Genomic DNA, 22,804 nt, shown 5'->3' with positions numbered 1-22,804 from the left:
ATTTATCCCTTGTTTAATTTAATAATTTACCTATGTTAAACGGATAATAGATTTAGAGCATAGGTAATATGTAATTAGGTACATGTTATAGTCCTCAGGTTCATTCTAGATATTTTTGTCTAGAAGAACGAAGTCTTGATTTTTATTTAACCGACTCCTTAGGTACACTTGGTATATTTTCTATTTTATGGCTACCTATTTCCTAAGTTTTACATACATCGTTATCTTATGGGCTTAAGCGTAGGTTCTTATTACATCATAATTATCCATTTAGCCTAGTCGTAACACATTTCATGACTTAAAAGACTTTAGGAGAGACAAACAACTTTATCAATCTACTTAAAGTTACTTCGTCCAATCATGCCCAATTGTAAATATGCACGTTCTCGAATTAACTGCAGAGTTCACATTCGAGCAAGTTTAGTCACAATCAAAACGTGTCACGTAGTTTTAGAAACACTCTGAAGAGGGCGGGCGGTTCGTTCACTGGTCATTCGAGCTTTGAACACCGCGCGCCGTAAGCGAACGTCGCTGCTTCACTTCACCTCGGTGCCCGAGCTGCCACGTGTCTCCTGAGCGACTCTGTCTTCACAGACTCGATCAACTTTGAGCGAGCCCTCTGACTAGACCGTGTCTAGAGAGGGCGGTCGCTCCACGGTCAGTCCAGCAAGTGCGCGGGAGTGGGCGCCGGCAACGCGCGCAGCGGCTTCATCTCGGCGCCCGAGCTATCGCTCACCAGCAATGTCTCCTGCGGGCAGCACGATGTCTTTATCGACTCCGTCGATGTCTTGTGGTTCTGTGAACATAGATAAGTAATTGACTGTAAGGCTAGAGATAAACTGGGTATAATGCCTAAATATATCTACTACTGCGGGGTCTCCAAGCTTGGGCACGAGGGCAACTGCTAGCCTCTGCTCACTATTTTCGGACAAGTTTATATAGAATTTGGCACTCTTAGCGGGCCAAATTAGCAGAACGTAGAGCAACATACTTAATTTAGCAGCACGAATAGGTCTAAATTTCCTGCAGTGGCACTATATAATTATATTACACGCCCCTATTAATTAATAGGGGCGTGTATACGGATAGGTACAGAGGTGAATTTGTGTAAGTAAACACACTGACCCGTTTAAAACAATGCGCAAGAGCGTGGCTCAGCGCTCGCAGGCAGCGAGGGCGCGACCGGCGCATCAGCACGTAGAGCACGGGGTCGAGCACGTAGTTGAGCAGCATGAGCAGGTCTGAGATGGCCCCCAGTGGCGCCAGACGTGGCCAGTAGCGCGAGTTCAAGGACAAATATAGGGACGACGTTATCTGCAAGAAATATAAAATACCATGTCCATGTGTAATATATGGGGTACCTACTAATATAATTATTGCCGTGCCCCATGACAATATATTAAACTTACTAAAAAACCAAATATTTAACAGAAATCGCAAAAAATCTTTCTTATTTATCGCCAATATTCATCGTCCGATCAAAATACATGCCTATTTAATACATGCCTGCACAAAAGTTAACTATTACTAAATTTAATAAATTAGTGTTCTTTGAAACATTCCAATAAATAGAGCATTTAAAGAGGCTTTGCACACCATCAAATACCTAATACGACAAACGTGCTGATATTAGTAAACATAAACTAAACTAAATTCAGAGGCTTTTAATTCATTTCTTCTAACTTGTTTTGTTCGTCATTAAGGAAGACGCAGGGCGCCAATAACAATAATAACACACCCACTCGCCTTAATTAAACCTCGAGAAGAGCGTTACTCTTACCGCCATCGCCATCGTAAAGCGTTCTGGGGAGTAAGTACATACGGCGTACCTAATGGTAATGAAGAAGCGCCATGAGCTCATTCAGGGCAATATGAAAACCAAGCAGTTATTTCGGTCGTTTACCGAGTATTTGCTTTTGATGAACCAATATACAGATAGGTATTACGATGTCCTCGAAATTCACAACATAGATGGAGCCTGAGGCGAAAGGTCGCCCTCGTATTGTATTCGGTGGGAATACCTACAAAGTCAGGGGAGAAAGTTTATCAAAATCAAATTGATAGCTGGAGGCTCAAGCCATAGCAATGTATTATCAAAATAATTAATCAACTGAAGTATGTTAGCGCAATCGTTCTAGTTCACCCAAAAGTTGAAGTTCTACTCACCTGGGTTTGGTTAGCGGTAGAAAGAATAACTAGGTAAGTGTTTTTCCTATATCTGTAAAATGTATATACGCGTTCCAGTATAAATGGACCCCTTTACTTTTAAAAAATACGCGTAATCTTAGGTCAGATTTATTCTGGTCCGTCTACAGCTCACGAAGTACTTAAAGGTCCAGTTGAGCTTACGCGTAGCTGCATTTTAGTATTTTATCGTGTTAACGGAGGCTATTGAACTTAATTAAAATCGCCATTCCGAATTAGCTGTAAGTAATGGCTCGTTTAAATTCCAGCGGTTGACATTGGCGAGTTTAAAATTTCAATCCATGGCTTAGGTATCCATTTATTGAGACAATGAAATATTTTCGCGCGTTACACAGCGCGCATACAAAGTAACTTATACCTTATTAATTTAGTGGCTACTATCTAGTAGTGAGAGTCACTTGTTGTGAAGTTAGGAGCCAGTAGAAAAACTTTAGGTAGATTTTATTGAGACTATTGGAAGTACCTACTTAAATATGTATTTATGAACCGTGAAATCAGTTAAAAATATTCACACAATGAGGAAAAGACTTCACGTTGTCTCAGTCTCAGTTGGCCCAATTCGAACTTTAAGATACGTCATTACGACGGTGTGTCTATTAGGCGTAATATTTTACGTAGCGTCTCTGCGGAAAGAAAAGAGTCGTGGGGCCCGATTCGGATTTTGAAATTGACATAAATTTGCGCGATTCTGGAGAAACTCTTGAACGATTTCTACAAGATATGACTTAGAGATCCAATTCATCAATATATATAATAAAAGAAAGTGTACAATGTGCGTGCCGCTAAAACTCAGAAATGAGTCCCGATACGCTCAAGGAAGCTATATAGGGTGGTAGCCCTCTATCTGCCGTCCATGAAGAAGTTTTCCGTTTTTACCTGAAGGGTGTGCTTTTGAAGATATAAGGGCTGAAAATTTCGCCCTCTGAGACCAAGAAGCAGTTGTTTTTGTTTTTGAATTTTGAACCTTAACTTAATAAAACAAAGTTCAGAATAGATCGGGAAGTATATACCTACAAAAATGTGTACCTGTACGGATATGATGGTCGTTCTTGTCTACGTGACAGCGTGATAAAACGGTGTCCGTCACTTTCTTTCCCACGGTGTTAAACAGTGACAGTTATTTTATCACGTGGATAAAGATGGATAAAGCTATCCATAATAGGCTGGCTGGTGAGGTGTCTTGGGTCTCGGAGGCTAGATATTTCTAGAACAGTCCAGAACATTCGAGAGTATTCGAGAGCATTCCACAGCATATCAGAACATTCTGGAATGTCGGCGAATATTCGAGAACATTCCAGAACACTTTCGAATGTTGTGGAATATTCTGGAACATTCGAAGCCGCCTCGGAGGCTAGACATTTCTGGAACAGTCCAGACCATTTGAGTCTTCGAGATAGTTCCACAGCGTATCAGAACATTTTGGAACGTTGTCGAATATTCGAGAACATTCTAGATCATTGTGGAACATTCCAGAACATTCGAAAGTATTCGAGAGCATTCCACAGCATTTCAGAACATTCTGGAATGTTGTCGAATATTTGAGAACGTCCAGATCATTGTGGAATATTCCAGAACACTTTCGAATGTTGTGGAATATTCTGAACTATTCGAAGGTTTTTTGTAGGATCATAGCTACCTATTGTGGTAACGTCGTGAGGTTCGAATGTTCAAGAACATTCCGGAATATTCTGGAATGATGTCGAATATTCAGAAATAGCCTAGAATCCTGGATACCAGATCATTGTGGAACGTTCCAGAACACACTCAAATGTTGTGTAATGTTCTAGAACATTTTGGACTATTTGAAGCCTTTTTTGTCTTTACATAAAGAAGATGGGAATTTTTACCTGAGGGGCGTGCTTTTGAAGTTAATTACACCCTTTAGACATTTCTAGAACAGTCCAGAGCATTCGAGAGTATTCGAGATCATTCTATAATATTTCAGAACTTTTTGGAATGTTGTCGAATGTTTGAGAACATCCCAGATCATTGTGGAATATTCCAGAATACTCTCGAATGTTGTGGAATATTCTGGAACATTGTGGCCCATTCAAAGCCTTTTTTGTATGGGTGGAGCTACAGAACATTCTGGAATGTTGTCGAATATTCGAGAACATTCTAGATCATTGTGGAACATTCCGGAACCCTTTCAAATGTGGATATTCTGGACCATTCGAAGCCTTTTTTATAGGGTTACCTTAATTATTAGGGCTACCTATTGGTAGGGGTATATATAGGTAGGGTAGTAGGGGTAAGCAAGACAGTTGTGAGGTTCGAATGTTCGACAATATTCCGGAATATTCTGGAATGTTATAAAATATTAGTAAACAGCCTAGAATCTAGGATCCCAGATCACTGTGGAGTGTTTCAGAACACATTCAAATGTTTTGGAATATTCTATTGAAATAAACGCTTTATCTAAAATCTTATCTATCTAGAACATTGTGGACTATTCGAAGCCTTCATAATCTCAGGAGATTTTCGACAAACACTTTCAGTTATCCCTATTCCCTATGCTTTTCTCACGGTCAACTATATTAGGTACGGGTCGTAGGTTGTTCTCGAGTTGGAAATAAAAAAAAATGTACGTAGAAGTAGGTACAGGTATTGTAGTAAAAAAAACCTAAATATATTTTAAAGTTGTTCCTTTTACTACAACCACCACACAATTCACATGTCAGCTCCCTGAGCGAAGCCGGGTACCTCAGCTAGTATCTAATAGATATCTAACTCTATCTAACGTAAAAGTGACATTGGTTGCCCGAATTGCGCTGCAAAAGAGAACTAGTTGATATCTAAACTATAACTTATCTAGTACGTGTCGTCTCTTGTGAATATCTTAAAGTTCGAATACGGCAGGTGGAATCTTACACATATAACGCCGCTTTTACACATATAACGCTCACGCCCCGCCCGGAAAACGCGCCTGTGTGACGGAACCATTAAAGTTCGAATCGGGCCGAATATCTAAGTGAGCATTAAAATATATATGTAGGTACGTAAGAAATATTTAGGATCTATAGTAATCTGTAACACGTAGTGAGCCACGGGAGCCACGAAAGTATTTGGCAAAGCAACCTGATAAATACTCGTAATGACTAGGTGAGGGTGGGGAGGGTCGATCCCTAGGGGACACTTGGTAAACTTCATTTTTAATCAAACCAAACGAGATACATTTTTTTGCACTGGTAACACTCATTCATTCGTTCCTAACTTTACGTTCTGTCATGGCACTGTATCGGAAAAGTCAGTGGTTCAAAAATGGCGGACGGTGAAAGATTTTCTGCGTACTATATTAAATTTTCGGTAAGCTTTAACTGGATTTATTTTATAATATGAGATGGAAATGATGTTAGTGAGTGTGCTTATTTTATTTGTTGTTTATTGAAGTGATGATTAACTTGGATTACATTGATATACGCGAACACACGTTTCGAGTACGGCACGTTTTATAATCTTACTATGTCTGGGGAGACTTTGTCTTTTTCTTCAGGGGAGATATGATTCCGGGATCATGTCACCCCCAAAGCGATCAAGTATATACATTGTAATAAATTTACTTACAAAATGATTCATAGAGCTATCATAAATATTTTCTTTTCTTTAGTAAATCATGCCGCAAAAGTACGTCCAGAGATACACTGATTTAAACTTTCAAGGTTTTTGACTGATTATTGTTTATTAAAACGGGATTTAATGGCGTATAATTCAGTTTTTAATTATACAACCGACTCCGAACTCCGAAAACGGAATTATCCCCGTGGCCTTTGAAAAGACTAACTAAAGTTGACATCAACATTTTACGAACTACCCGCACTTGGTCTTGTTTATCAAGTTAAACGTTTTACACACAGGGGATGTTACTCGGTCGACAAACAACACTTATAACGATATTTGGTTTTCAACCGGCGATATTTGTTTTTATAGATGAAATGCTATTTCAATTCAATGGCTTTCCGACCTTATGTACTATAGAACCGACGGTCCATAGAAAGGATTTTAGGATTATGCAGCTCAAACACCGTCCTCGAAACGTGAGCAGTAAATTTCTAAACTTATTTATTATAGTAAACAATAACGACCAGATATGGGTAAAAAATTTAAAATTGCTGTAGGTAGATACCTACAGCAATTACATACAGCAGCGTCAGATGACGCTAAAAATACCTTCATAATAACTTTAAAAAATTTAGCTTGTTACAAGAAATTTTATGTTAATAACTTAGATTTTTGTTTTTTTTTTAACTTTTTTTTTGGTTCAAAAATTGATTCCCTATTTTATGTTGTTTTATGGATAATACGATTACATTGTTTTTTAAAAGTATAAGATTATGGATTAATATGTGTTAGATATCTTCATATATTAATTTTCTGTAGATAAAGTGAATAAATTAATGTAGATACTACCCTCGAAATTGACATTGCCGCTTAAAATCTTTTTACCAAGTGTCCCCAAATCTGGAAGACTTGATCCCTTCGGCTTAGACATCTGATTACCGGAAATACAACTTCAAAGCATGGAAGATGCAATATATATATGTTTGCTGTGTATTTTACAAATTATAGATGCATTGCTAATAGCGATCCTAGTTATATAATCAATGAGAATCTGGTATGGGGAGACACGGTAAAAATCTGTTTACCATGTGTCCCAAGAACCAGGGTCACTTGATCCCCCTAGGATCAAGGCTCCCGACCAGGGGTAAACAAGTCTCCCTTACATAGGGGACACATGGTAAAAGTCAACAGTATGGGTTTTCATTAAATAATGGTCTAATTTATTGCACAAATCTGTTCTAATTCAAACTATTAATGAAGAGATAAATTCTGAATCGTATGGTCTATAAAGTTTTTCAATACTACAAATAGTTAAGAAAATGTATGCTAAAAACAAAAGGGGTGATCAACCCTCCCCAGTTTCCCCTATAATTAGGCGTCCTACCTGATTTAAATAGGAAAGTCTTAACGTCACTGACAAGTACGTAATGAGACGATTACGAGAACTCACTTCACTAACATAATAATTCATCTTGTATTTTTGGTGAAGGTGGCGTTCATTCCCAAGCTGTTCTATATATAATTAATCAAAAAAACAAATAGACGACTTTTTAGGAAATGAAAAAAAAAATTCAGTTACTAGTATTATATATGACTACCAGTAGTTATTAGTAAGTACTTGACTCTAAAACAATAAATAGTTGGTTTTACAGGACAGTTCAAAGGCCAAGGGAATAACTTTTTTCATAAAAGCGGTAGGTAGCAGATACGACCATTTTTATTTAAATCCAGATTCAAATTGCTTTTAATAGAATATCTGGATGTAGACGCATAAACTTAATCTGCTTTAAATTACAAAGGAGCTATTTGATCCATTGAAAATTAGTAAACCAACATAAATAAATAAATAAAATTCGAGTACTTATAATTATTTCTTCTTATTTATTTTGCTTCTTAACTACTTAAATTAACAATCTGTTATTCTGTTGAAAGTTGTAATGTTAATTTTCAACCGTCTTAACCCTGCTATGTAACTGATGTAACGTAACACCACGGGAGTTATATACATATATTCACGATAAACTTTTGCGTATTGCGCGTCTGGCTTTATTCTTAGTTGCAAAATGAACTATATATTTCGGATAGAGCGTTCTTTTAGATAAACAGCGACGTACATTTTTCAAAGACTCTCATCATTTGTAAATTTTAGTAAGTAGAAGGTTCTAACACTTCTAACATGCCTAAAAGGATAAAGTAAGCAAGCATAGTAAGTTAACTAAGCCTAAAAAAGTTTTTGACTCTGATGCGTGAATTTCAGATAAAACAATAACATATAAAATACCGCACCTTGTAATATCATGAGGATTTGGTTAAATGTTTGATTGAACGCGAACATGTCTGATGGTGCGGCAAATAGAAAGTGCCGGAGTTTTCTAATCGATTACCTCTTTCGCTTTTCAGTTTCCAAGAACGACTATTTTTACCAGTAACCGTTAGTACCTAAATACGACTCATATTGTTTTATTAGTATCGAAAAGTTACACTCATGGTTCGATATATAGCACCAAGAGCTAAGTATATTACATAACATAAATTACATTCAAAATACGCGTTCAAGCTGTTTTTATTAATAGACGCGTCCTCTTGCCCACAGACCCCTCACTTTAGGTTAAACCTTGAAGTCGGTGTGTAACAAAGCTCTCATTTTAATATTAAACATGTTAAAAAAAGACAAATAATCTTTACGGATTAAAGCGTAAATTTCAGTGCTCAAACTATGAGTTTTACTGAGGGAGTTCTAAATAAATAGACCCGGCGCGGCGTGACGTGACGCTGACGCCCCGCCCCTCTCATTATATTTACTCCAGTAGACAGCTGACAACAGCAGCCCGAGCTGTACTGGTTGGTTGTGAATGTTGTGATGTTTAGCAAACGGTGACAGCTCTCTTCTACCCTAATTAGTTTTGTAGAAAGGCTCTATCGACATTTATAGCTTCGTAGAAATCCAAGAATTAGGTAGGTTAGAGTATTGGAAAATCCGAAGGCAGTTTAAAGTTCCAATGCCAGGTGCATTGGAACTTTAAAAAAATGCAAATAACCTTAAATCTACTTAGGTAATATTTGCCTATCTTAATATATTTCTGAAAAGAAAATTTTACTCTCGATTGCGTAACGAGAAATATCTTGAAGGCGGGTTAACACTTCCAATATTAAGTATAAGTACTATTTTATAATCTGTGCCTCAACTCTTAGGGCCCGGCCACATGTGTCAGCGGTGCGGCGCCCCCCGCCGCCGCGCGGCGCAGCACCGCAGAAATCTGCGGCACCGCAAACCGCTCTGCGGCGACGCCCGCCGCAACGCAAAATTTTGCGGTGCCGCGCTGCGGCGCCGCGCGCGGTGCCGCAAAGCGGTGAGTTTCGCCGCGCGCGGTGCCGCCAAGCGGCGTGCGGCGCCGCGTGCGATGCCGCGCTGCATAGTAAAGAATAAAATTCGATTACCAGTTGTTTAATCAGACATGGATCCCTTCACACGTGTTCTGCTCTTGCTGTTGTCGAGGTGATATTTTGCTTAAAGTTCTTCAAAACACGGCACAGACATTCGAAAATAGATATAAAATTTATTTTCAATCATCTTCAACGCCTCGTATTTTCTTTTGAAATGATTTGAATCTTCATTCATTATACGAAGATATGGGTTCACCCAAAATTTTCTTTTCAATTGTTTTTTTATTTCTGCGCCTTTTTAATAGCGCTGGCAGTACATCGAGAAATACAGTAAATTGCTGCAAATGATGTTAAAGGTATGATAATCGGTGCGATTGATCTTTGGGACATTTGAAACAATTTGACCCGAAGCACCAACAAATTAAAAAAAAAACGAGACGAGTTACCTTTTTCTTGTATGGAATTAAAAAAAATACTGTTTAGAAACCTTTCGTGTGTGGTATTAAACGAAAGGGCTTTCTGAGCCGATTCCAAAAATATATCATATTATTCATTATATTTCAGTCATTTTTAGGGTTCCGTACCCAAAAGGTAAAAACGGGACCCTATTACTAAGACTCCGCTGTCCGTCCGTTTAATACTACACAAGATAGGTTTCTAAATATATTTTTTTAAATTCCATACAAAAAAAAGATGACGTCATAGCTCCTCTCGTTTTTTTTTATTGTTGGTGCTTCGGGTCAATTTGTTTCAAATGTCCTAAAGATCAATCGTACCGATTTTCATACCTTTAACACCATTTGCAGCGTTTTTTGGCGAATCGCTATCGCTATAACAACAGCAAGAGCAGAACATGTGTGAAGGGATCCATGTCTGATTAAACAACTGGTATATAGTCGAATTTTATTCTTTACTATGAAGCGCGGCATCGCACGCGGCGCCGCACGCCGCTTGGCGGCACCGCGCGCGGCGAAACTCACCGCTTTGCGGCACCGCGCGTGGCGGCGGCGGCGCCGCACCGCTGGCATGTGGCCGGGCCCTTAATTCTGCCCATACCTATCTATAAATGCAGTGCCTACTAGTAACCACTTACATATGTACTTATAATCATATAAGTAAGGTCTGTGTTGTCTGTTAATGTTCAATCAAAGATAGGCTAAGTATCTATTTGTAAACTTTACTGACAAGATAATATATATAAGTTCTACAAAATGGTCGCACAAAGGGTTCTTAGATTGTAAACTCCAATTACCCCACTTGCAGTCTCGTTGGAAATATACAGGCATTTTAAAACAGATGAACGTTGTTTTGATGTAAATATTCAGTTCTGTACTTAAATACTTACATCGCAATAACTATTACACAGGGTGCCCAGTAATTAGTGGATAACCTTCTAACCACCGACAGAGCACCTTAGGCTGGTCCAGAAAATGCACTTATAGGTCTAGTAAAAGTTTCGTGGTTTTCGATATAATCGAACTTTTCTGTCTTTTTTAATGGCTAGCTCCATACTTCACTTTAATCACAATCTAGGCCATATCTTTGTCTGTAAAGATGTAATTAGCGTGTGTGATACCATTTTAGAATCAGTATTAGATAAACTTGTTTTTAAGAAAGTTGGCCATTCTGTTCTCCATACATTTTTTTTTTCACCACAAACGATCAAACTTATTGAAATTTTTTAAGAAAAAATTGATTGGAATTATTTGTGTGGCTACCATAAAGCGACAACCATAGGTGATAACGAAAGGTCCGATCGCCGTGTATCGCTCCAACCTATGGTTATCGCTGCCACGACATTGAGCGACTTGCGACGGTGGCAGCGATAACCATAGGTTGGAGCGAGACACAGCGATCGGAGCTTTCGTTCCCACCTATGGTTGTCGCTTTTTGGTGGCCACACAAAAAATTCCAATAAATTTTTTCTTAAAAAATTTCAATAAGTTTGATCGTTTGTGGTGAAAAAAAATGTATGGAGAACAGAATGGCCAACATTCTTAAAAATAGTTTATCTAATACTGATTCTAAAATGCTATCACACACCCTAATTACATCTTTACAGACAAAGATATGGCCTAGATTGTGATTAAAGTGAAGTATGGAGCTAGCCATTAAAAAAGACAGAAAAGTTCGATTATCTCGAAAACCACGAAACTTTTACTAGACCTATAAGTGCATTTTCTGGACCAGCCTAAGGTGCTCTATCGGTGGTTAGAAGGTTATCCACTAATTACTGGGCACCCTGTATATGAGATGTGTATATTCGAGAACGTACCTACCTACACTCAAGCGCAATGAATATACCTACGGGTTACATTTTCTGCATTTTATACAGAAATTGTGACTGCTTTCACTGCTCTTGAGTGTATTTTATGGGAATGAGCACGTGAAAGTATACATATTCGCTTATGCATCGTTATACATTTTAATATAGGTAGTGGATAAATTTAATTTTGGATATGTGGATAGTACCTAGGTAAGTACTTACTTATAGTTTATGAGGGTCGATTTACTCGTAACGTAAGAAACCATTTTTCTGATGTGTGTAGACCTACGTACCGATATGGAATCGAAAACGTATTGCGAATCGAGTACGTTGAGATTGTGAGTAGGGAGCTCGTTTGCATTTACAGCGTGGTAAATAATATGCGTCCAGAATATCAATTACATATAGGTACGTAATATTATAAAGCCTATAATTATTGTTAATCAGCCATTGTAGGTAATAGGCAGGTAAAAATACCAACGATTTATACCTATAAAAAATTTTTTTGGGGAATATTTAGAATGAAACATCTCTTATTTACTTATAAGACTTATATATTGCATTTCTCATGCACCAATCAGCGAGAGAAATTTTCAGGGTCGTATCAAAACAAAATTCAGAATCGAATAAATTATATCAGAAAACAAACGGCCGACTATGCGAAGTGTGACGTACCGAATATAATGAAAATTATTATCATAGTGAATACTCTGTTTTTAATTCTGCACAAACGTGCATTACAACACATTAATTACTGACATTAATAGATAGGATTCAATCAAATAACTTAAACTTGAACTAAGTAGAATGATTTTGCAGAAGTTCCTAAAACCATTCCATATTTAATAAGTATATTGAAACATTATAAGTAGTAGGTACTGTACGTGTACCTAGTTAAGCTACCTATACCTAAATGTTGAAAAAACACACACCAACGTTTAATAATAACACATTAAAATTTAGTATACTTATACTGTTACAGTCTCGTAATTTATACTCTTAGCTCATTCATAAATTATGATAATTATCAATTGCATGTTTAATTAAATTTTCGTGACTGAAATACTATAGTAATTAAGATAATATATTAAATTAATGTTACTTACATTAAGATTAAGCTAGTTTTTACTGGATGAAGTGCTCAATCAACCTATCCGACTTAATCCTAAGTATTATTTAAAACATATTGTATAAAACTTTACTAGGCGGTTCACATACAGAGTCTAAGAAACCCTATCATATCATAGAACATTCTTAATATTAATAACACTCGAAATTGTAACCAAACAATTTATCCCCACCCTCAGAATACTGGCCTTCAAGACCATAAGGATTTACAAAGTTTTCCGCCGTCACAGCCGACATAACACATAAATAGTTGCCGAACGCTCACAATCAGTTAAGTACACAGAAATTCCGAAAGAATGACCTGCTGAAACGTTGCGCTGGAGGGGGGAGAGTATTTGCTCTTCAGCGTTGGAATTACACCAGAACAAGGCTGTGATTTTTTTCTGTTGCTCGGTACACACTTTACATCAATTAAAATTTGTTACTGAATGAATAACCTTTCATCTAATAATTACAGTCCAAATTATCTGGGACGTATACGGGACAAGGCAGTTGAGGGGTTAATTAAGAATAAGAAGAAGGTACCTTAGATTTTTTAGACAATAATCATGGCGTAGTGTGTGTAAGCATTTACGTTTAGGTAATTGTTTCTTTAACTACATATTAAAATTAAAAATAATGTTAACACGAAAAATTCATCTCCACTCACGTGTCACGTATATACTTACCTGCTAATCTATATTATACCTTTAAACGAGCAATTCTTGTATATTTATGTATTTATATGTATATATATTTCAGGGATCTCGGAAACGGCTCTAACAATTTCGGTGATATTTGCTATATGGGAATTTTCGGGGGCGAAAAATCAATCTAGCTTGGTGTTATCTCTAGGAAAACGCGCATATTCGAGTTTTTATATGTTTTCCGAGCTTTGCTCGGTCTCCCAGATATTATTATTAAGGCATGTAAAATACCTGTAAGATGCAAATTAAAGAACATTTGAACTGAATATTTGAAGGCAATTATCACATTTTTCGCGCGTAGGGGATAATTCACGTTCACGCTTTGATCCTCCCTCGATCCTCGGTGTTGAGGAAATTTGTTGATGTATTCCTATAATTTCCTTTGACGGTAAGAAAATTACTTTGGTAGGTTTTGTAACCTCCTTTGGTTTTGTTGTGGTATGTTGTTTAAATCTTCGCCATCGTCATCTATATATATAAATGCACGTGTCCTGACTGATTGACTGATTGACTGACTGACTGACTGACTGACTGACTCATCAACGCAGAGCCGAAACTACAAACGCTAGAAAGTTGAAATTTGGACACTAGGTTGCATTTATAAAATGTATAAGAGTTAAGAAGCGATTTTGAGAAATTCAACCCCTAAGGGGGTTAAAAAGGGGATGAAAATTTGTATGGGGTTCAAGTTTTATTTTTTGCTAGGAAATTGAAACTTCGTAAAAAGATATATTATTAAAATACACGAAAATTAATTTCAGCGTTTTTGAAAATTCATCCCCTAAGGTGGTGAAAAAGGGGTTGAAAGTTTGTATGGATATCAAACATTTTTTTGAGTGCGAGACTTGAAACTTTGTGTATGGAAATATTATTAGAATACAGGAAAAGTAATTTCAGCGTTTTTAAATTTTCATCCCCTAACAGGGTTAAAAAGGGGTTGAAAGTTTGAATCCATTACAAATGCTTTGAAATTTCTAAGAAAGGCATAATAGCCGATTTCAAAAAAACTTATTGCGACATTTTTGGAAATTCAACCCCTAAGGGGGTTAAAAAGGGGATGAAAATTCGTCTTGGGGTGCATATTTTATTTCAAGCTAGGAACTTGAAACTTTGTAAAAAGTTATTATATTAAAATGGAAGATAACTAATTTCAGCGTTTTTGAAAATTCATCCCCCAAGGTGGTGAAAAAGGGGTTGAAAGTTTGTATGAACATCAAATATTTTTTTGAGTGCGGGACTTGAATCTTTGTATAAGGGCATATTATAAGTATACAAGAAAAGTAATTTCAGCGTTTTTAAAAATTCATCCCTTAAAAGGGTCAAATAGGGGTTGAAAGTTTGTATGGAGATCAAACATTTTTTTGAGTGCGGGACTTGAATCTTTGCATAAAGGCATATTATTCGAATATAAGAAAAGTAAATTCAGCGTTTGTGAAAATTCATCCCCCAAGGTGGTGAAAAAGGGGTTGAAAGTTTGTATTAAGACCAAATATTTTTATGACTGTGGGACTTGAATATTTGTATAAGGGCATATTATTAGAATACAAGAAAAATAATTTCAGCGTTTTCAAAAATGTATCCCCTAACAGGGTTAAAAAGGGGTTGAAAGTTTGAATCCATTACAAATGCTTTGAAACTTCTTAGAACGGCATAATAGCCGATTACAAAAAAAAGTAATTGAGACTTTTTGAAAATTCAACTCCTAAGGGGGTTAAAAATGGGATGAAAGTTTGTCTTGGCGTGCAAATTTTATTTTAAGCTAGGAACTTAAAACTTTGCAAAAAGGTATTAAATTAAAAGACCAGAAAACTGATTTCAGCGTTTTTATCAATTCATCCCCCAAGATGGTGAAAAAGGGGTTGAAAGTTTGTATAGAGATAAAATATTTTTGCGAGTGCGGGATTTGAATCTTTGTATAAGGGCATATTATTAGAATACAAAAAATGATATTTCAGCGTTTTAATGGATTCAAACTTTCAACCCCTTTTTAACATTCATCCATTAGAATACAAGAATGTCCTAAGCTAATGTAGAATAAAATAACCACCAACATACAAATCCACGCGTACGAAGTCGCGGGAAACAGCTAGTCAATAATATTCACAAAACTGTCGAAAAAAAAACGAATGAACTCCGACCTTAACCCACTTGTTAGATGCAACCATCTTTTTACATCCGATGCGGGTTTTTGCTCAGTTAAGGCCACTTTTTGTCGAAGTCAGTGTTTTAACTACGGAACTAGGAAGTTCCGAAAACGCGAAAATACTAACTTCATAACATTTACAAGGTAAGTAAGTATCTCCGTTGGACAGTAAACATAATTGTAACACAGTAATAATAGTTTATGTGTCTGCTACATAATGAAAGGCATATATAGGTAATACGAGTGTAAGTTTATGAATCGAACTAAGTGTGCATCATAAAAGGATCACACATCACAGTGACACGAGTGTTTTAATAGGTATCTAATTATAAACAGTTACAAACACTATTTTATCACACACGTAATTATAAGCTCTTCTATGATGAGATTAATGAATTCAGGTATCGCATGTTACGACCGCCAGTGCAGCATCGCCTTTCTGTCGCGGAATTTGCGGATATGAGGTAGCGATAGCGTCTCCGAATTATCTTGATCGCTTATTTAACACAAAAATTTTGCTATACATCATTAGATTATTCGTTTATAAACAACAAATTCGAATAAAAAGTTATTTCGACAGATGATAAATAAAATAGATTTTTTTTTCAGAGATGTTCGAAAAAAACCGGTCAAGTGCGAGACGGACTCGCGTTCCAAGATTTCCGTACATTAGGTAGGTACCCAATTTTTAACAATGTATTTTTTATGTGGAATGTGAATGAAATGTCTTTAAAAAACCCACAGGGCTCGGATCAAAAACTACGTAATTAAGTCCGACTCACGCTTGACTCACACGAACATTTCTACTCGTAATAGGTTTTCCTGGCAGCCAGACAGACGCACGAGTCGCACTATGGGTTCCGTTTTTTCCTTTTGAGGTACGGAACCCTAAAAATCGATTTCATTGTAAGTAATACATGTAATAATAAAACAATAAAAATATCATTTTCACAAGGTTGTAACAAAACAGTTTATGCTGGTCGTAATTTGCGGTTTTTGATCGCATCATAGAGGGTTTATGATTATGTTTGTAGATAAAATAACAATGGTGGTATTCAAGGTCACATCATGGTTGCTGCGGTTGCGGTCATGAGTAGGTACAGCCAGCGGCAGAAGTTGGTAAGCGGGCCAGGTGTTCAAAATGATCTTGACGCGACTTTATTGTTAAGAGAATAAGAGCGTGTCCAGGTAATTTTGAACACCTCGCCCGCTTAGCAACTTCTGCTGCTGACTGTACATACCATTAGTAAAGCAACTCGTACGATAACACATTGAAAAAGTTCACGTACCATTTGTGGCAGCCAGCAGATCATAAATAATACAGACAGCGTCGCCATAAGTCTGCTGAAGGCGACTTCCTCAGCCGTGGCAGGGTTGTGGTGGCCGGCTTCAGAGGCGGGCACGGCGGCTCTCTGCCGACAGCTGCTCTTGGAGACTCTGCGCATCACAGGAGCCCCGCGAGGCGCGCTTATCTCGTATAGCGCGCGGATAACCGCCAAGTTGCAGTATACGAGAATCACGCACAGCAGGGCACCTAGAAACCAAGTGATCATCAGCAGGGCACCTAGAAACCAAGTGATCATAAGTGTCGTTAAGAACGAGTGTAAGTACCTACATAATTTCCAACAAGGGGTTCGTATAATTGACCTTCATACAAGTATTGCATACCAAATACCAAGCAAATATTTCAGTCATATGACTGCCAGTGTCATTCTATCCCGTAACCAATTAGAACGACGAGAACGGTATTTTTAGCGCGAGTGGACAGTTGTGCTAGGTTAGCCTCTAGGTAGGCCTCACGTGGTTTATTCGACGTCAGAGGCTCACTTTATTGAAATCAGAAAATATGTAAAGAGATAGTGGAATTAAGAATAGACTGGCCTTAGGTATGTATGTATTGAGCACAGCTGTTCTATGATTGTAAATAAAATAGGGACAAAGGTCACCAATATTGATAAGGATTAGCTATATTGCGTAAGATAGGTACAGTCAGCAGCAATAGTTGCTAAGCGAGTGAGGTGTTCAAAATTATCTTGACACGACTTTATTGTTAAGAGAATAAGAGCTCGTCAAGGTAATTTTGAACACCTCACCCGCTTAGCAACTTCTGCGGCATAATTTGTTCTTTCCAAAACTGATGATAGGTACCTAAGAACGTAACGTAGCACGAACTTGTCGAATTAATATCACCCCCTTAATGCTGCTTCGATGAACAGCATTAGGCAGCAATAGGCATCAGCAGCATAGTCGCGCAGGTCACGTAGTAGGTACGTTACTTGAGAACTCACCGAACGTGACGTAGATCCATGCGTAGACGAAGTCAGTTGTCTCAACAGCCATGCGGTAGCGCATGCAGCAGCCGGTGCTCTCGTTGTAGTACAGGCCGAGACCCAGCACCGGCGCGCACGTCAGCACCGCCGCCCAGAACCATCCGGCGAGCAGAGCGGTGCGGATCACGTAGTATGTCACTTGCTGCAACAAGGATGGACTAGGAGATTTAGCACATAAACGAGAATTATTAACGTTGTTGTATTAGAAACGACGTGAGCTCACTCGTGCGGAGACTCACCTAGGTACTGATAGCAAATTGAATTGGCGTAGGTATTGGATTTGGATGAGATTATTTGAAAGGTCTCGAGAAGTACTTGATAGATATGCAAAAGAGAGAAAGTACAGTCGGAAATAAAAGTGTGTATATATCTAAAAATATACGGTTCCTTTTTAGGGTTCCGTAGCCAAATGGCAAAAAACGGAACCCTTATAGATTCGTCATGTCTGTCTGTCTGTCCGTCTGTCTGTCTGTCTGTCCGTCCGTATGTCACAGCCACTTTTCTCAGAAACTATAAGAACTATACTGTTGAAACTTGGTAAGTAGATGTATTCTGTGAACCGCATTAAGATTTTCACACAAAAATAGAAAAAAAAACAATAAATTTTTGGGGTTCCCCATTCTTCGAACTGAAACTCAAAAAAATTTTTTTCATCAAACCCATACGTGTTGGGTATCTGTCTATGGATAGGTCTTCAAAAATGATATTGAGGTTTCTAATATCATTTTTTTCTAAACTGAATAGTTTGCGCGAGAGACACTTCCAAAGTGGTAAAATGTGTGTCCCCCCCCCTGTAACTTCTAAAATAAGAGAATGATAAAACTAAAAAAAATATATGATGTACATTACCATGTAAACTTCCACCGAAAATTGGTTTGAACGAGATCTAGTAAGTAGTTTTTTTTATACGTCATAAATCGCCTAAATACGGAACCCTTCATGGGCGAGTCCGACTCGCACTTGGCCGCTTTTTTATCTTACTTTAGGACTTACTAGTCACTTATTGAGTTTACTGTGGGGAAGTCGATTTGTGTAAGATTGTCCTATATTATTTAATTTACATACATACATTTATTAGGTAACACTAGATTTCAAGGGCTTCTAAGTTATTTTTATAACAATAATTGCGATATGAAGCTAATACACCTAAGTGTCCAGACGCCATTAGGAAGTAGGAACACACCCAATATTACACACGAGTAGGTAGCGATTGTAAGAAGTTTGCTGGGCTATAAAAAGGGGTCGCGCCCGAGATATTGGGCAACTTGAACGTGGGCGGAAAGTATGACCGTAATCGTACCGCAATACAAACATATGTTAGATAAGGATACGTAACGAACATTGAATGAGATTGAAATATCAATTGTCTGCCGTATTCGAACTTCAAGATATTCACAAGAGACGACACGGACTAGATCCATTCTAGATACGTTATAGTTTAGATTTCAACTAGTTCTCTTTTGCAGCTCAATTCGGGCAACCAATGTCACTTTTACGATAGATTGTGTTAGATATCTATTAGATGTGAATTAAATCTCTAAGTAATATCTTGTGGTAATCGTTCAAGAGTATCTCCAGAATCGCGGAAATGTCAAATTTGACAGGTTAGATCTTAAACATATCGTTATCGTATCTTGGCGATGTCTAAAAGATATTTAACTTAACCGATGTCTATTACAAAATCCGAATCGGACCTTGTGTTTCTTTTTTCTTGCTACCCGAAAATAAGATGTGAAAGACACGAAACTTGTTTAAAAAGAGTATCCAAATTACTGTATGCGTAGGTAAGTAAAAGCAGTAGGTAAGTAAGTAACAGTTACTTTTTAAATTAATATTCTCTGAGTTTTGATAAGGTAGGAGTAAGGCTAGTGAAACTCATAAAATCTGACCTGCTAACTTCGAGTAAAAGTTGAGATTAAACGCACCCCTTATAATTTATTCCTTACAATTCTTTTATAATTGAAATTCCTTTGTTAAAAACTGGCGGGTACCAATACTGTAGGTACCTACTAATCCACGATTTTTTGCCTTTTTTTAATATTCTGTAGGAGTTGAGATGAGGTAAATATCCGACACTTATTTTTTTTTTCTTTTTTTATCTCCTGTTATTCTTTATTTGCATAAAAGATAAATACAGTGGTACTACTAAACTAAATTAATAACTAGCTTAAATATAAAATATTCCTTATTTTTAGTTTATTTGTATAACCTAACCTAACCTAAAAATGGAAAATAGTACCTACCTAATAAAATGTGTGAGAATTACAAAATGAAAATGAAAGAACTGTCACGACATCAAGTGTACAAACACATATGAAACAATTAAAAAAGTGATAAAAAAGACAAGCCCAGGCCTGTATCTTGAATCAATGTGCCTTGTGAATGAATGCCTTAGGTAGCAGTTACAACAATATTTTAGTTCAGCTAGTTTGACCTATTTGCTACTTGCACAACGGGATGCGTATCTGCGATTCAAACGAGATATGTGCGCACCACTTACGCATGCAACCAGGTTGACCGCTGCAAACCGAATCACTAATTTGTTGTTGTAAAGAAAGAGATCAATAGAGCTACCGTTTACTTGACGTATCTAGTTAAAGATTTCATAATTTTGTATCCTTTCATAATCCGAAATCCACCACCAAATTCTAGAAATTGTAGACGACCGGAGAACACACAAAAAATAAAATTGTCTGACATTTTAGAATATTCTTATATACATTGCGTACGTAGGTATCGGATAAGTAGGGGTAAATTATAAATAATACCTACTAGGGCTTCCAATACCGGGATCCCGGTATTTCGGGATCCCGGGATCCCGTCTTTTTAGACGCATTTTTCAATACCGGTATTTTTAAAAGCAATACCGGGATCCCGGTATTTTAAAAAATGAGGGAAATGCGCAGTATAAACCCTTTAAATCCAATATATTCGGCTGTATCAAAAAATTCCAAAGCTTACTAAACGTCAGACGCATCTAGAGTTAGACCAAGAAAAGTCTGCAACGATTTTGATAACACGCGCAGTGCAAGTGTTATTTTAAACGTCAAAATTCTATAAAATTATGACGTACAAATAACACTTGCACTGTGTACTGCGTATGCTATCAAAATCGTTGCAGACTTTACTTGGTTTAACTCTAACTGGTCTCTAACCCTCATTTTATTATTGAAACAAGATCGTTGCCTAATGCGTCAGATAAATATTTGGTGGTTGGTGGTGGATGAATCCTGAAGTTATGTGAGTGATGAACAGGGGTCGGACAAAAAGTGCGGATGACGTCAAACCACTTATAGGATGATTTCAAATAGTATTTTTGATTTTCATAAACAATTATCACTTATCATTTATCAACCTCTTTATTAAACGATATCGCCACTTGAAATGAGTAAGTACGTTTTTGACTGACACATTGTCAATCAGATGAACAATAAATTGACGTCGTTATTGTTTAGCTATTGTATCTTCACGATTATATTTAGCTAAAATTTATATTTACTAATGTATAAGAAAACGCTCTAAAATGTCATCTTTACTCGAATATTGTGGCAAGTTTCGTGAAATTTATTTTATTCACTACATCACCCTACCACCTGTATTATTAATTCCATGGATTTATTTACGATTATTTTGTTAGTTCATTAATACTACTTTGTTACTACATGTCACACGGAAGTTTAAATACAAACTCAAACATCATCCTGTGTGCAAGATTACGTCATTTTTACGTCATCCGCACTTTTTGTCCGACCCCTGATGATGATAGTGACATTAACATAATTAGTTCTTATAATTTTATCAAAAAATAAAACGAAAGAGCTAGGATAACTGTAATAATGGCAAACCAATTTTGAGTTAAGTTTCACTACAAATGTGACTGGTGAGGTGAAGTCAACAAATTGGATAAAATTATTGCCAACCTGGAGTGCGAAATAAAGTTATTGCAGATGGCGGCATTAATTGTTTATTGTTGTAATAGCTTTTAGGACATATCTGGTATTTCAGTGAGCCTTTCTAATTCTCCTTTTTAATAAAACTATATATTTTTAAGCGATTCATATCCAATACCGGGATCCCGGGATCCCGGTATTGATGAAGACAGTTCCGGTATTAATACCGGTATTGTGAGAAGTCCGGTATTTGGAAGCCCTAATACCTACTAATGTTGGCTGTCATCTACCATTCAGCCTTCAACCATAAAGGAAGCAGTGGTGATTTTCCCATAGAAGTGGGGCCTATGACAGTAGGTTCAGGCAGCATGATTATTAGCTTTGCACCCTGCATTCATATTTATATGCAAAGGTGCTAAGCTAATAGATTTGCTGACTGTACTTTAAATGTTCTATTTGATTCAATGCGTGCAATTTGCATGCATTCCTGTTTTTTTATGCAAATAAATGATTGAATATGAATATGAAAAAGACATTGAAAACTTTAATTGGCCGTTTAGCTGTACCTACACCTAATCTTATGATAATGTAATAACATTAATCATGTCTAATTATGTACGGAGCGGATGCCGGCAAACACGATTCGTACGCAACATACAATACAAATTCATACAAAGTGTATTAAACTCGGCGCATGCATTTATTCTGCGCACGCGCTTTTTGCGCGCCCGGGATCAACAACATCGTCTATGTATGAGACAAGTGACGGCCTTCTTGACGATTAAGGTACAACATTCGACTTGTGACTTGTAACATTTGACGTGAATTTAAAATAACAACGATGTATTATAATAAATAGGTATATTAAAGATATATTGGATACAGTCAGCGTCAATTAGTACCTACTTAGTGCATGAAACAACGCTCGAAAAGTATCTGCTATCGGAATTATTTTAATAGAGATATGTAGTACATCTCTACAGTTTGCATTCTAAACTAAAGTATCAGCATACATATATGCTGTAATGTCTAATGAGTCCTTTTTGAAAAAGAAAAAGAAATACATAGACTTACTGAAAGGGTAAGTAAGCCCTTGTTAGGCTTAGCGTTAATAATTATTAGATAGGTAAGCAAAATAATAGGCGAGTGAATAGTAATTTTGTAAGGGAAGGTATTGTAGGAGAGCGCTTAGGTAAGGGACGTTATAAGCAAAT

General features: G+C 37.1%; 1 protein-coding gene across 1 annotated transcript in view; it reads right to left on the bottom strand.

Moving 5' to 3' along the window:
- Positions 1–610: 610 nt before the first annotated feature.
- Positions 611–22,804, bottom strand: part of LOC134648418 (prostaglandin E2 receptor EP2 subtype) — a 37,940-nt gene continuing 15,746 nt past the window's right edge. The window contains exons 3-6 of the mRNA XM_063502942.1: positions 17,659–17,842; positions 16,660–16,904; positions 1,126–1,314; positions 611–796 (exon numbers count right to left, since the gene is read on the bottom strand). Coding sequence (XP_063359012.1) covers positions 659–796; positions 1,126–1,314; positions 16,660–16,904; positions 17,659–17,842 — 756 coding nt within the window. The 3' untranslated portion in view covers positions 611–658. The remainder of the gene's footprint in view (positions 797–1,125; positions 1,315–16,659; positions 16,905–17,658; positions 17,843–22,804) is intronic.

The sequence above is a fragment of the Cydia amplana genome, chromosome 1 (assembly GCF_948474715.1).
Source record: "Cydia amplana chromosome 1, ilCydAmpl1.1, whole genome shotgun sequence".
NCBI classification, from domain to species: domain Eukaryota; kingdom Metazoa; phylum Arthropoda; class Insecta; order Lepidoptera; family Tortricidae; genus Cydia; species Cydia amplana.
The sequence above is the reverse complement of the archived record's forward strand: the minus strand, read 5'-3'. Positions and strand labels throughout refer to the sequence as shown.